Source organism: Cylas formicarius, unplaced genomic scaffold (assembly GCF_029955315.1).
Source record: "Cylas formicarius isolate icCylForm1 unplaced genomic scaffold, icCylForm1.1 PGA_scaffold_9__14_contigs__length_23061073, whole genome shotgun sequence".
Lineage (NCBI taxonomy): Eukaryota > Metazoa > Arthropoda > Insecta > Coleoptera > Brentidae > Cylas > Cylas formicarius.
In genome coordinates this window covers 3,376,325-3,391,773 of record NW_026844365.1, presented here as the reverse complement: position 1 = coordinate 3,391,773, position 15,449 = coordinate 3,376,325, and the positions used below count along the sequence as shown (strand labels likewise).

At 40.8% G+C, this 15,449-nt stretch overlaps 1 protein-coding gene across 2 annotated transcripts in view; it reads right to left on the bottom strand.

Annotated features, from left to right (window-relative positions):
* LOC132707139 (caskin-2) overlaps positions 1-15,449 on the bottom strand; it is a 96,168-nt gene that overhangs the window by 78,561 nt on the left and 2,158 nt on the right. The window contains exon 1 of one of the 2 annotated variants that reach the window (XM_060678846.1): positions 14,538-14,734. The exons of the other annotated variant lie outside the window; for it this stretch is intronic. Coding sequence (XP_060534829.1) covers positions 14,538-14,553 — 16 coding nt within the window. The 5' untranslated portion in view covers positions 14,554-14,734. Of the gene's footprint in view, positions 1-14,537; positions 14,735-15,449 lie in introns of those variants that run through there. 2 annotated transcript variants of the gene reach the window in all.

Here is a 15,449-nt window from a genome sequence, read left to right as displayed (position 1 = left end):
TTCTTTCTTCGTTCTCGTGCCGAATTGTGGCCTCATTTGTTTTTTAAGTGGATTTTTTCTTCAGGATAGTCAAGACAGGGCTATAGTTCGAGTAGTGATGGTGGCGAATATCTTCAATAGAAAATTTCCTAATTCCCAGAGCCCCGTTATCCGTTTTGGCACAAGGAATGTCGCCGACCCTTTCGTTTTACTGAGTATATAGTGGGTTCTAAAAGGCAGTCATTTATGATTCTGCCATTTTTTGACAATTTTTTATACCAACAAGGGTTACCTACATCTATAAACTGCTTATGGTAGCAGCATTTTGTTTGTGGAAGCAAATATTGTAACAAATGCCCGGTGATGAGATGAGATGGGATGGTCTTTTTTTATCCTTCTTTATATGGCAAGCAGGATAACCCATAGGGGGACACTATCAAAGTCCTCTCGATCTGACGTCATCCAACGATATTATTCGGTCGCTACTCCGTGACGTTCATTCTGAAACGGAGGGTTCGAACATCTGCCCGTCGCTGCCACGCGCGCACCGGTCCGGCCGTTTCCGAAATTCCGTTTTGGGACCGCCGATCCCCGCGTAAATTTTTTATACGCCGCCTCTACCATTTCGTTTCTGTCCCGTTAGGATCGCGGACAAGTCCGCCGCGCCTGATCCGATCTCGAAATTGGCGCGCGGGGTTTACGCGCGTTTTAACGAACATTGTGGAACCGCTTTAATTATTTATTTATACCCGAGGACATCGTTACGTCTATTAATGTCATTAGCGCGGCGTAGAGCCGGCCGCGCCTCCGGCGGACGATTTTTCTCGACGGCGCCGCTGCACCGCGCGGACGGACGCGATTTCGTCATAATTAAAAATTTAGAACGGCGTTTATAGCTATGCAAATTATGTGGGGCAATTACGCGGCTCGCCGGATCGAATTCTATCGCGTCAAATTGCGAACCGAGCCCCCCGGGCGCGTTCTCTCGATACCGCGTCCCCCCTATATAGGGCGAACCCAAAAAATGCGCGTTAAAATTTTGGGAGTCCATAATACGCAAAACTTCATAATTTGTCGCTTAATTTTTGGAAATCGTCCTGATAGGTTCACGTAAATAATAGCAGACTTACCTTTGAAGTACTAGAATTCGGTTTTTCATGGCTTACTTTCATTGCTTATCACCGTTTCCACACGACTTACCTTTCAATGTAAACCCTTTAATTTGGTTTGTTGACCATTTTACGCGACTCTTACTTTCAGTGCTTACCACCGCGACAGACGACAGGTTTCAGAGTAACACCTTGAATTCCATTTATTGCCAATTTGGCGCCACGCTTACTTTCATTGCTTACCACCGCACCACTTACCCCTCACAGTAAGTCGTTGACGGCACAAGCCAATTACCCATCAGTTCCTAGTGATATGAATTGCTTACCATCAACTATCTATGACCCTTTGGCTTATTGATATTATTGCAGAAGATACGGAATTAAGGCGCCTAGCAAATGATGATCGTTACTTACTTTTTGCTGATTAATTCGTCACTCTTCCAACAAACGCTTATACGAAATAACCTGTTTGCCAAGGTCGACTGTGTTGCTTACCTTGAAATGATTTCGCTTATTTTCTTACCATCAACTATATTTTGTTAGTTTTACTATCAAGGCGATCTTTAATGAAACGTAACTCCAACGAATTTGTTACTTACCATCGGCGTCTTTCATTTTTTATTTCCTTCCCATTTCGTACATGCTTTTTTCTGACTAATTCGCCACAACAAACAACTATATTTTCGTGAACTGCGGCTTCATTTAAGCGCATAATTCCGTTTACCGTCCGCCGCGGTTATTAACTTCGATTACCACAACGACTACGTCGTCCAAAAATCGCGGTTATGTCTTCATTAACATACTTCGTTCGGTGATTGTAGATTCCGTGGCGAATCGGCGGACCCGTGTCAAATACGGAACGTCTCTAATGCACCGTAAATCACAAGTTAATAAAACGGAACGTAACTACGTCGGCTGAATGTATAAGGAACGACCGAAAAGAGCTCGAGAGGTTAAATAGAAAAACTCCATTTTCGTAGAAGAGAAAGCGCGCAATTCACGTCTTTAAGGAACGTATACAGGGCGCTTCCGCAGACGCGTTCCAGATCGTGTACGAGAAAATGGTCGAATCCGACTCGAAGGACCAGATAAATAATGAATAAGTATTCCGCAATCGACGATGGGATCCGGCTCGAAAGACCAAATAAACGCTCATTTTGCACTCGTGATTGACCAAAAGTTTCGTGTCGCGCTCGCCAGTCAAGTTATTGTCTATTGCGAGCGGTAAATTAAGGACAACCATTAATGACGACGCCGAGCCGGTTTAATGGCGGGTTTTTTTCGATACGCGGCGCGCGTGGGCCGACAACATTCTTCAATGCAGTCGTACCTCTGCGTTTGCAACTACCTTGTTCCCGGTAGCCGCCAGATAGGTCTATTTTTTTTATCTAAATTAACCGGTTCACCTTTCGAATCGCGCGTGGGCGGTCGAAAAAGCGCTAGATTTACACTTCAAGGTCGAATACGATTCCGTCAAGGACGGACAATGTCGTTCGAAGGTCGTAGCTTCAAAGTGACACTAAGGTCACTAAACGGGACGACACTGTGAGGGGGAAATACGAAACGAAGACCGGCGTTCGTCGGCAAGTGCGGAACAAATAAAAAAAAACGCCACGTCAAAACCGGAGATATATAATACGGCACCGGGGGTACTTATTAGAAAAGCCACTCCGGAAAGCAAGCGGGAGAATATAAAGAATCGGGGGAGCGTAAAAATCGCGGGAGCGCAGTTCGTCAAGTGGAGGCATTGTCCCCGGATCGAGACCTGAATTATTATGGCGGCCGACTCTTTCGTTTCGTAATGCGGCGCGCGTCCATCTTTGGCGCGACTAAAAAACCGGCTCCGTCGGGTTTCACCCGCATCTGGACACGGAACGGGCGTGCAAATGGGTTATTAGGTAATCTCTTCTTCGACGGGGAAAAAAATCCGACGGATTCGAGTTGGGTCGTCGCTCGGGCCGCCACGCACCCTCCTACGATCTAAAGACGCGGAGCAAGGGGGGGGGGGAGGAAAGGAAGCGTTAATTAGGCAGCCAATTTGTACTCGGGGCCACTTGACGTCTCCGAAAATAACCCCGGCCATTAAATAATGCAAAGCGTGGCAGCTGCGTTCGAGTGGCGTTACGCCTCTTAGAAAGCATTTCCTTTCGATCTATTTTCGTAACCCTCGAGTTTTTTGCCGTCGCGGGATTTAATATCGTCGATGGTAAAGTTTTTCCATGCCGGCAGCAATAACGTACGATTTGGGTGTCGAACCCTCCCAATAAATTCGATGGACCTACCAAGTCATTCAATCATTCCTTGTCATCACCGTTAGCTTCGTCGTCATCGAGAGTGCATCTATATTGTGTTACTTGAGCGCTATCCTCATCCTGTCTACCTATTAATCATCCTTCTCTAATCCTCCTGTTGGCTTCTTCAGAGCTTGATTGAAACTGGCTCGCATTTTACTCTGCACCTGCTTATATACTTGTTTCCTACGAAGTTTGAAGAAGTTTTTTCAACAATAATGAATAGCAAAATACTCAAGGAGACCGCGGATTTTATGGTGGAACCTTTGACTAGTTTGATACATCGTTTTACTGAAGGAATATTCCCAAGTATTTTTAAAATTTCTAAAGTAACGCCAATATTTAAAAACGGAGACCCTCAGATGGTCGTCTGTCATCTATCATTGTTGTTTTCTCTAAAGTTTTTGAAATCCTGTTAAAAGGGAGGCTATATAAATTTGTTGAAGTAAATCAATTACTTCACTCTGCCCAGTTTGGTTTCAGAAGCAAGTTCTCCACGACTAGAGCTCTGATGAGGGTGGTGGAGGACACAGTCGGGGGCCTGGAAACGAGAGAACACTTAATGATTTCACAGTGCGACCTCTCAAAGGCTTTCGACTTTGTTTCTCATCTCTCTTGAGCAAGCTTGAATTTTAAGTCCTATTTAACAGATAGACAACAGTTTGTGAGTACATGATGCCTGATACTGAGATTGTACTCTTTGCTGACGACACAACGTTTATTAATTCAAACAGGAACATCACTACCCTGAGTAATATTGAAATATATACTTTATCTAAGGCCAAAGGATGGTTTTCAGCAAATAATCTACAACTTAGATAGATAGATATTTATTTCGCTTTTCGATACTACATATAACACATATATGGGTATATTAAGAACGTCATATCACATTAAAATACAGTGTTTAAACAATACATTTAAAAAATACATTTAAAAAAAATCATCTACTGAGTAGAGACACCTGTCAGTTAAAAAGGTCTTAATTCTTTTCTTAAACACAGATAAACTATCAGTTTCTTCAGCAAAGCTCTGTTATATACTTTTAAGCCAAAATACCTTGGGTTTTGTTGCCCGATATGCAGTCTAGAGAATGGAACGTCCAAGTAATCTCTTTGCCGTGTGTCATGTTCGTGCAAGTCACATCTCCTATTCCATCTTATCATGTTACTTTTGACGTAAATCAAAACGGAATAAATATATAATAAAGGAAGTGTCATGATCTGAAGTTCCCTAAATAAATCCCTACATGAATGTTTACTAGTTACACGCATCATGTAACGAATAGCACGTTTTTGTGCTAAGAAGACCCGGTGTGCACCAGTGGCTAGACCCCAATAGATTATACCGTAACCTATCTGTTTAGTTTTCATTTTATTATCTTTCGACTTCTTATGAATTTATATATATAAACCTATAGCTTATCGAATGGCCGCGAGTACAGCACCAAGAAGTTATTCTTCTTCCTTTCCTCGCGGTATTAAATTCTTGAACTTAACTGGCCATCTATACCCGCCAGCGCCCTTAGACGCATGCTCCACTAAAAATCACGGTGAAGCGCTAAATCGGTCGCTCTCATCGTGTGGTTCAAAAAGTGCCGTTGAACGCATCAGGTCATACGCGTGGTGATCAACAAATTTCCTCACCACTCGAGGCACAGAGGACGCAGCACGGGCCGGCCCCTCCGGAAGGAAGACCAAAAGCGAGGTAGGGTCAGTTAAGTAATCAAAAATCTTTTGATCCTGTCTTGAGTAATTTTTGCGACTTCTTGCTGTGCCAGCTGCGGCCAAAGTCCGTTTCCGCGCGGACAAAACACTATCACTGATTGGAACAGCCCATAGGACCTTAAATTGTGGTGAGTTTTCTTTGCGTGTTTAAGTTTTTTGTTGTAATGGGATTTAAGTCCTTTATATTTTTTATTATATAGATCATTTTTTATTCTTTTGTTTACTTGATGCATCTCGTGTACCGAACGACTCAGCTCTCTTAATTCTCTATTAAACCAATTGGTTTTTTTTCTATACGAGACTTTTCCTTTTTTTGTAAATGGAAAACTTGACATAAATATTTGTTTCAGTTTTTCGTAAAAAGTGTGAATTTTTTTATCTAAGTCATCAGATTGAATATCGTAGAACAAAATAATTCCAATCTGTGTCGGATACCAAATCTCTAAAGGAATTTATATTATTTTCGCTAAGTTAAAATGAAGAATTTATTAGTATCTAGTAGCAGTAGGTTGACGTGTGGTAAGGGATGCAAGATTCTGGGCGTTACCTTGGATGACACTCTGAATTGGTCAGAAAACATTGGCGAGCTAAGTAAAAATATTTCAAATGTTGATTTTCTTTTGCGCCAACTTCGCAGAATGGTGAGTTTTAATGTATTGAAGTCAACTTACCTTCTCAAACAATATATAAGCCGGTACAGAGCAAAACACTCCAGTTTCAATTAAAAACAAAAACGGACGCAGAAGGAATAAACAAATTTGCAACCACATCGACATAGTGTAATAAGTTCTTATACTTTGGTACTTTTAAACATCTGTGGTTCTTAGAGTTATTGCGGATTGTTTTCCCAGTCCAAGACATCACGAAGAGGCGACGGGAAGTGAAGTTGCTGACAAATACCTGATAGCTTCGACCTCCGCCGCGTGGAATTAACTCTCCGCTAACGGCGACGTCAAGGACACCGAAGACTTTTCGCCGTTTTTTGTGACACGCGTGTAATTTGTTACCGAGTGTCATCGAAAGGTTGCCTTCCACACGATACGAGATAACGGCCGGCGTGATTCGTTGCAGAGGTCGCCAGCGTAAGGTCATAAAACGCTCGTACGACAAAGCGCGTTCGGTAAAAACGTCTGTTATCTCCGCATTGAATTCCTTTGTGCGATAGAATGCGCAGCAATGCACTAATTATAAGCGGTGACGAACGATGTAGCGTCGTGCAAGAGATCCGAACGTTCCGTCGCCTTTTAAACTGGCACCGTACGGAATCGATCCGACTGCCTTATCGGAAAAAGAAAACGGAGAAATTGCGCCGGCCCGCAAAAAAGCCGAGAAACCGTTTATGGAGAAGTCATAAATTGTGGTCGTGCGGAACGCGTACAGGGTGAGAATAAGACGGGCAAGGATCCGGGTGCACGTTAAGCGAGCAAAAGATTTGTTTCTAAATTACTCTCGAGTTTACGTAAATACGATCAGAATCCGGCTCGAAGGACCAGATAAATGACCAACAAACGTAGTTAATATTAACTTTAATTCAATTTACAATTACAAAAAGTTGTGCAGGTGTTAAATCCGGAGTATGGGCTTTATGTCTAAATTTTATTTTTTATATAAATAGCCTGGACCTTTGGAGGCGATTAGTTTGTTATAAAGCGTTAGGTTTCGTAAAAGTGTGCTTTCCTTCATAAGAAGCCACTTCATCCTGTAAGAAAATGGCATGAATCCCGCTCGAAGGATAAAATAAATGATCAACACCTTTTACGATATCCCCATATGCCGAAGCAATGTCTATGCGGACATGTTTCTAAACTGTTCCCGCGTTATCGAGGAACTGGTCAGAATCCAGCTCGAAGGACCAGATAAATGATCAACAAACGTGATATAATAACTTTCGTGTAATTTATAGTTACAAAACTGGAAGTTATGCAGATGATAAATCCGGAGAATGGGCGTCATGTCTAAATTTTATTTTTTGATATAAATAGCCTGGACTTTGGGAGGCAATTAGTTTGTTATAAAGCGTTAGGATTCGCAAAAGTCTGCTTTCCTTCATAAGAAGCCACGTCATCCTAAAGTTACGTCTATGTGAAGATAAGTCTCTCACGTGTGCGAGTAAATAGTCATAATCCGACTCGAAGGACCAGAGAAATGATTTATCCACACTGCAATCGCAATTGACCAAAGTAATGGTAGCAAATGAACAGAATCCGGCTCGAAGGACCAAATAAATGATCAGCGCCTATTCTGCAATCGTGATCAGTCAAACAATTCTATATGGAGACACGTTTCTAAAGCGCTCTGACGTGTAGGATGTGGACAAGACGGCTAGAAGGGTCAAATAATCAAAAAACTCAAATATCAACGCCTATTCTACAATCACATTTGCTGAAAAGCGACGTCTATGTGATACCCGCCAGTGTGAATGGACTAAGAGATCGTCGTTTATGGTATTGAAGTAATGCAATAGAGAATCGGGTTACTAAAAGAAGTCCCTAACGGAGGGACAAACCACATACGTACCGTCTCACGGGACAAACTGTAACGGAAGCAATGTTTGAATTGCCAGAGGAAGCAGCTTTGCTGCTTTGTTGACATAACATGATGTATGAAATGTATCGTACCTAATAATTGTTATAATACTCTTGTAATGTCAGTGGTATTTACCTTATTAAATAAATCGATACCGGGCCTGGGAAATGTCTTATTCGTGTTAATCGACAAACATTTTCTTTGGTTGCCCGCGTCGTAATCGAAACGAAAACGAAAATATTATCCCGTCGTCCGGCGTCCTTGAATCGAACGATCACCGGCCCCGGGGGGCGGCGACGGGGACCAGCGTGGGTCGTTCGTTTATCGAAAACGCCTAACGTCCTCGCCGGAACCTATAGGTTCTTTTATCAATCGACTTTCATTACCGTAAATTTTCGCCGGAGATAATATAAATCGCGGCCCGCGGGAAACCCACGTCCTCCGGCGCACATTCTGGTCCTTCGAGCCGGATTCGGCGGATATTAGGCGCGGCGGCGTGCGTGTCGTCCTCTTATCGGCTCTCTCACGCTACACTTTTGCACGTCCGCCAATTTCTCCTCTCGGCGATGGCGTCCGCGCGCGTTGTTGTGGGAACGATTTTTATTTTTCGAAATTTGTCGCTCTGGCGCTGGTTTTCGATCGGCGACAATTAACGGCACGAACGGCGAGAGAAAACATGACCGGACGCCGTTTAGAAACGGGTATCCTCCCCTTTCGGGTACGCCTCTGGCCGTAATGGCCGCTTTTCATGGGGAAATACGAGGAAATATATGATAACAATTTAACGCTCTAAGATTTTTTTAGCATTAACACTATTTTTGAATATTTTATGATCACCTGACAAAACTTAATTTGAATCTTTACCAGTGGCGCGCGTCGAAACCACGGTAACCGTCGGCGGGGCCACAGGTTCCGAAAGCCCCCCAGGGCGACGCTAACCGGACCGCGGGAACCACTTACGTTGAGACCCACCGAACCGCCCGATTTAAGGCCCTCATTAGCATATCCGAAAATTAATTAAAAATCCATTCGTACAGAAAAAGTCGTAAAACCACCGGGCCGACCGAAATAAAGATATCACCGCGCGGATTAACGTTATTCCGAAGTAAATAAGATGCCCGTAAGAGCCGGGCGGCCATTGACGCACCCGGACCCGCCAAATTAGTTTTTTTTTCCGGATCAATTCCTACGCCGCTTCCAAAACCCCCCTAGACAACACTACAAAGTAAAGAAGCGTCAAAAGTTAAATAAACGAATCAAAAATACGGTTCCTATTGTTCAAAAAACAAACATTTGAATTTGTATTTATCAGGATAATTAAAGTAAATTTACTTGTTAATAAGCTCTCATTTAAATGTAACTCTAGCCCGAGACTTTTCTGCTACATTTATTGTCCTCAGGTGGCATCAATTGTTTAGAGTCGTTCGAAGCTGAAATTTTGTCCTATCACAGAGACTGATGTGTAGAAATTTTTATACAACATTAAGTCCAGAGCAGTCGGAGCAGATGGTTTACATGTGAACTTTCTAATCTTTTGTTGTCCATTTGTTCTTAAATATATCTCCCACATTGTTAATTTTTGCATCAATAATTCCGGTTTTCTGTATTTTCTGTATTCTTCTTGAAACTCAGTCTGGTTTCAGAAAACGGCACAGTTGTGCAACTGCTCTCCTAAACGTCACTGATAATTTATTCCGCACAATTGACGAAGCCAAATGTACCATCTTGGTCATGTTGGATTACTCTAAGGCGTTTGATACCTTGAATCACCATACTTTGCTAACTATTTCAAAATACACACAAAAAGTGGTTCTAAATATACAGCAATCAGACTGCCGTGCTATAATATCTGAGGTGCCTCAAGGCTCCATTCTGGGGCCAATTTTATACTGTATATATACGTCCAAGTTGCCTAGTTTTATACAGCAGTGCAAAACCCAAATGAATGCAGATGATACGCAAGTTTATAGTCATAAATAATGATCTAGAAATCATTAACAGGGTGTCCCTAGAACATTCACTCCATCTAAATACAAAAAACTATAGCAATGTTCTTTGGTGGGCCCGTGGATGTTGATCGATTATCGCAACTAGATGAAATAAAAATATCAGCAATATAAGATGTAATGGTCACGTTACACCATATATTAAAACATCCATTGCTCACTTAAAATGCTTATATGGTGCTAAAAATATTTTAAATCATTCATTAAAAGAGGTCCTGTATGATTCGATAGTTTTATCTTCTTTTAACCACTGTGATGTCGTCTATGGTCCATGTCTGACAGCGGCTGCCTCAGAACAGATTAAAAAATCGAGAAATACTGTCCAAGATTCATTTGTGGGATTTAATGCGGCAGGCCTGTTAGTCATAAACTGAAAATGTAATAAATGTAATCTTTATCACAAAATTATAAGATTGAAGTCTCCACGCTATCATTTCAAAAGAATCAGCTTTCGCACGGACGTACACAATTTAAATTTAAGATTTATAGGCTTGCTCACCCCTCCACGTCACACCTCTGGAATTTTTGAAAGGTCCTTTACATATGACATGGCTAAAACATATAATGCATTGGATCAGTCTCTTAAATTGCTAAACAATACCTTTTCTACATACATAATCATTAAATATTTAAGTATTATTTACTGTAAACTATTTCCAAAGTGTAAGTCCCTCTTCTTGCACAGATCGTACTAGGAATTTATTTATTTTTTTTATGTGTATTTTTCCTGCCTAGCGCTGCTACCCTCTTCTTAGGATAGGTTTAAAAACGGAGGCACAACATATCTTATTTTGTTTATCCGAACCGTGTCCTTACGCCAATAAAATTATTATTATTACTATAGTAAAGATTTTAAAAATTTTTTGAATTTCTTTTGCTCTAGGTCTCTAATATCAGCAGGAAGCATATTATAGCGTGTTTCCTCGGAATAAAAAGGTGCTTTTTATAGAAAGGAATTACTTTTTTTTACAGGAAGTTGAATTGAACTACTACAGATTTTGCAGTGGTTTTTTATACCGTAGGTCTGAAATTTTCTATCGATTTCGTCACAAGTTTTCCCCGGGATTAAGATGGTTGTATCGTCACAATATTGCTACTGTTTTACGCCATCCGGATATTCTGGGAGGTCGGCCATATATGCTATAAATTAAATTAACGACCCAATACTTAACCCTGCGACGTTCCGAGCTCAGCACTAAACGGATCAGAATAAAAATTATCAACTTTTACCACGAGCTCCCTCTATGTTCAATATGACTCTATATTTCGGTTCATTGTTCCCCTAACTTCAAGAGGGTCTAATTTTTTTTTAACAAGCATCTCATTTCATCAACTTTATCAGTTGAAAGATTTTTTTGGAAATCTTTTACATATTTATACAATATCCGTTTTATAGTTAACGAGTAGTTCGCAAGATTATTTAATTACCCTGGCTGGCATTTCATCTCCCCCTAAGGATGTGTTTATTTTTTAAAGCCCGTATCATATCATTTCATTTACCGTAAATGTATCACATTTTAGTGTATTTTCTTTTTTTTTTTTTTGGTGACGTATGTTTCCGTATTCAATTATTCTTTACCGAGTTAGCAGAATAGTTTCCGCATCGATATGCTATTTTAAGTTGATCCGTAATTAGAATATCATTTAATTAATTTGTGGGCGCTTTATTTGTTTCTTCAATTTTGAAAAACCCAAACTCAGTTACGAGTCACATCTTATGATGGAGGCATTCAGAACGACAGTAAATTTTGTCAAATATTCGAATTGAGCGCACAAACTTATTAAAAATGTAATGCCCGTATATCTCAAACGCATGGCACATCATTAAAAATAGATTTAGTCTTGGCCCGTCGGTTGAGGTGTCTGACTAGAAATCAGGTTCTCTATCGCAGGTTCGAAATCGACCATTGTTTTGCTTAGACACAATTTTTTTTTAATTAACAGCTAACCTAATATCAAAAAATTTTGTCAAATATCGGAATTGAGCGCACAAATTTATTAAAAATGTAATGCCCGTATATCTCAAACGCATGGCACATCATTAGAAATAGTTGGACGTCGGTTAAGGTATCTGACTAGAAATCAGGTTCTCTATCGCAGCGTAGGTTCGAAACCTACCTACTGAAAACGGTCATTGTTTTGCTTAAATAAATATTTTTTATTTAATTAACAGCTAACCTAATATCTCCTAAGTGGATACAAAAGTACGTCAAATGTGAAAATAAAAAATGCCGACTCAAATGACCTCCTCTAAACCTATTCCAGGTCTGGATTCTCACAACACTAACCTCCTGTACCTTTCAACCAGATGGTTCGATTCACACTTCTTCAAACTTCGGAAGAAGATTTTGAGTGTGTTGTTCTTCGTTAGCTGCTGCCATCTGAGAAGGCACCTACACATCTTTTAGGCTGCTGACCACAGCACAAATCTCCTATTAATCTTCTCACCTCAGCTCTAAGCTGAGCACCAGTAAGCCTAGTAGGAGCTGAGTTCATTGACCCAAAGGACTAACAATCTTGCGGGAAAAAAGGATCAGAAGATGTCTTAAATGTGATGATGTTGATTGTTGCTTCTCGGTTTGATATGGCTCGCAGCAGATTCGCTCATTTTGGCAAGTGATGGTGCGGCCGCTTGGCTCCACGTAGCGGCGACGGACGCGTCGCACGCTACAAAACACAGGACGCCGCCCCCGCGGCAAAGTTATTTACCGCCACGCGGTGTCATAACCAACCCTTCCGCTCTCTTTATGGGGACGCGACGGCGATAAAATTCGAATCACATATGGAACGCGTATATATATATATATATATATACGGAGAAAATGGGGGCTGGGGGCGGTCGGCTGCCGGCGACGTAATTTACGGCCACGAGGGGCGGCCGACCGAGTTCGCTCCAACCGCGAGGCGATTTTGAATACTAACGTCACGATCAACATTTTCGACTTTGACCTCGGACCGACATTTGTTATCTGAGGCTTTAACGACTTAATTTAATTGATAACGTCATATTTCATAATCAAAAAAACTAAATAACATACTTGTATATCAACTTGGTTGTCGCAAAAATTTAAAATTTTTCTCATTCGAAGGACATAAAATACGCAGGTTAAATGACCATATTTACATTTTTTAGGGGAGAGATTTTTTGAAAAAGGAATGTTTTGCTATATGTTGTCTGTGAAAGCTACAAATCAGAACTTTACAATCTCAGTGCAGTTAGTGAAAATGAAAGCTAAGGAAATTGGGCTATAATAATTTCAGTGCGTCCGACGGGTGGCTTCAAAAATGGCGCAAGAGACATAGTGTTAGTTTTAAATGCATATCTGGTGAAGCTGCTGCAGTAAATCAAGTTGATATGGACTCTCACGGTGTGTATCCATTGTATACTGATGACCCGAAGACTTCTAGTGTCGTTAATTCGCCTTTAGACAAAACAAATTTGCAGATTTTCTCAGCACTGCACTCTGAACCTGGATAAATATCGCTACGCAGTTTTTTCTAAACTGAACCTCTGGAGAAATCCATATATTAATTAAAATTAAACAAGACACAATTAAAGACGACTGAGGAGTTATTCTGAGAACTATCGGGAGCTTTCAGAACCCAGCATCTTTAATTGACGAATGCAAATGTCAAGTCCTGAAGGCAGTGTTTTGATAACCTACTAGCTCTAATCTTATTGGAAGCATGAGATTATATAAATTGAAATTGAAGTTTATTCACGTAAAACAATTAAATACAAATAATAAATAAAAATAAATATTAGTATAAAAAGGAAGGAAAACGTGAATAGGATAGAAGCAATAGCTTTTTTGTTAGAGAGGATTTTAACAGATGTCGGCAGTCTATTGTATAGGGTGTAAATAGAAGAATTATAAACAGATTTTGACATCCCAAATTATAAGAGTGATTTTTACTTGTGGACGGTAAATGTATCTTTTAATGATGCATTTCAATTAAGGCAAAAAAAAACGAAGATGCAAGGTAAAGGCATAATCCTGTTATTCAAAAAAAGTATGACTTAATATTAATTCAGGTGCCTTTAAAAACCTTATTATGAACATAATTTTTGTAACATTTATAATTTATTTTTGCGCACCTCTACCGAAATTTGTAAATATTCTTCTCAAGCAAACTGTTGAGTAATCTTCAGTTGGTCGATTTACTGCATCTTCTTCTGATGGGGTCACTTTTTAGGTGTATAAGTTTTGAGTTATGTTTTTCAAGGTAATAAAATATTGTATCGTCAAATAAAGTTATCATAGACGTTTATACAGTGTGAACTGTACACCCTTGTGAAATCTTTGTTTATGGACCGATTTTGATAATTGTTTTTTTGTTGGATAGATTTCTGCAAAATGACACTTTATTCTTAAAGAAATCCCTAATAGCCCTCCTCGATATTTGACAGCCTTAACACCCTGTATTGAAACATTATAAAAATCGGTACAGTTGGGTTCTAAGTACTCCCGAATAAGAATTCGTTGCCAATTTATTTTTTAAAAAAATTTTTTGTTAAATTGGTCGCAGATGGCCATGACTTTGAGTTTAAGCAATAAGCAAAACAAGGTTTTATCAAAATCGAACCACAAACAAAGATTTTACAAGGGCGTACACTTCTTAAGTGGGACATACTGTATAAAAGAGCAACCCGTTACTAGCTTTTGTTTTCCACGGTAAAATTTGTCAAATGTCAAAACGGGAACGTCATGGCCGCCCGAGATTAAAATCCGCGGACTTATAACCCCCCAAAAAAGACGCGGGGTCAGCCATATTCAACCGTCGACCGATAACAGAAAACCAAAACGTAGCCGGTTTTATCGCGCCCAACAAAACAAACAAACGATAAGGTTATAACCCGTTATTCGCTTGGATAATCAAAATCGCGTCTCGGCTTACCGCTTATCCTCCTCATTGGCGGGCCATGCGGCGATTCGAACCTAAGACACTCAACAAAAATAATCACCAAAACCAATCGTCCGAGGACACGAATCACACCGATCCTGCGACGCCGGTTGCCGACGACATTGTTTCGCGATGATAAGCGACCGAAAATTTCGCGGATACTACGGCTCGTCGTCACGCACCCTACACGACCGTTGACGGAATCGAATGTTCGGTGCACACGGCCGCCTCGTCGACAGGAAATGAGCGGAACGGCCGCGTTGCCACGTTTACCCCGAATTCCCCGCGCGTATCGTACCGCATAAACGTTAAGCGATCTGGAAGCGAGGCGGGAAGGGTCTGCGGCGTAAATGACGTGAAAAAGTTATGTTTCTTTAGTTTGCTTCAGTAACAATTTGAAATCTCACTGCGAAATCAAACCTCGGCCTCTATTATTTTTGTAATACAATGATATTTCACACTTTTAAATTACGTTTTGGTAAACTACAGCAACGGAAGTTATTTTTGAAAATCTAAGTTTGAATTGTTGCAAAAATAATTAACGAGTGGCTTGAGAATCGCGAGACCCGAGCGAAAGCGGCGGCAACGCCGCGCGAACTTACAGACAGCGCGGTTGCGTGCTGCCCGACCCAAGGCGACCGCGTCTTCGCAGGCCCGCGCGTTCCTAGACTTAAAGGCCCGACCAATCTACCGTTTACGTCACGATGGTTCGGCGATTTCGTCGTCCGAGCCGGCGCGGCGTTGCCGTCCTTCGCAGTTTTTCCTCGCCGTCCGTAACTTTACAAAGGAAACAAAGACGCTAAGTACACGTTCAAACTGCAAGTCTTGGAATAGAACGGAAACAAGGTAAAACAAAATCTTTTTTGTATTGTTTAGCATGAACAATATATAAATTTTAAGTTCGAA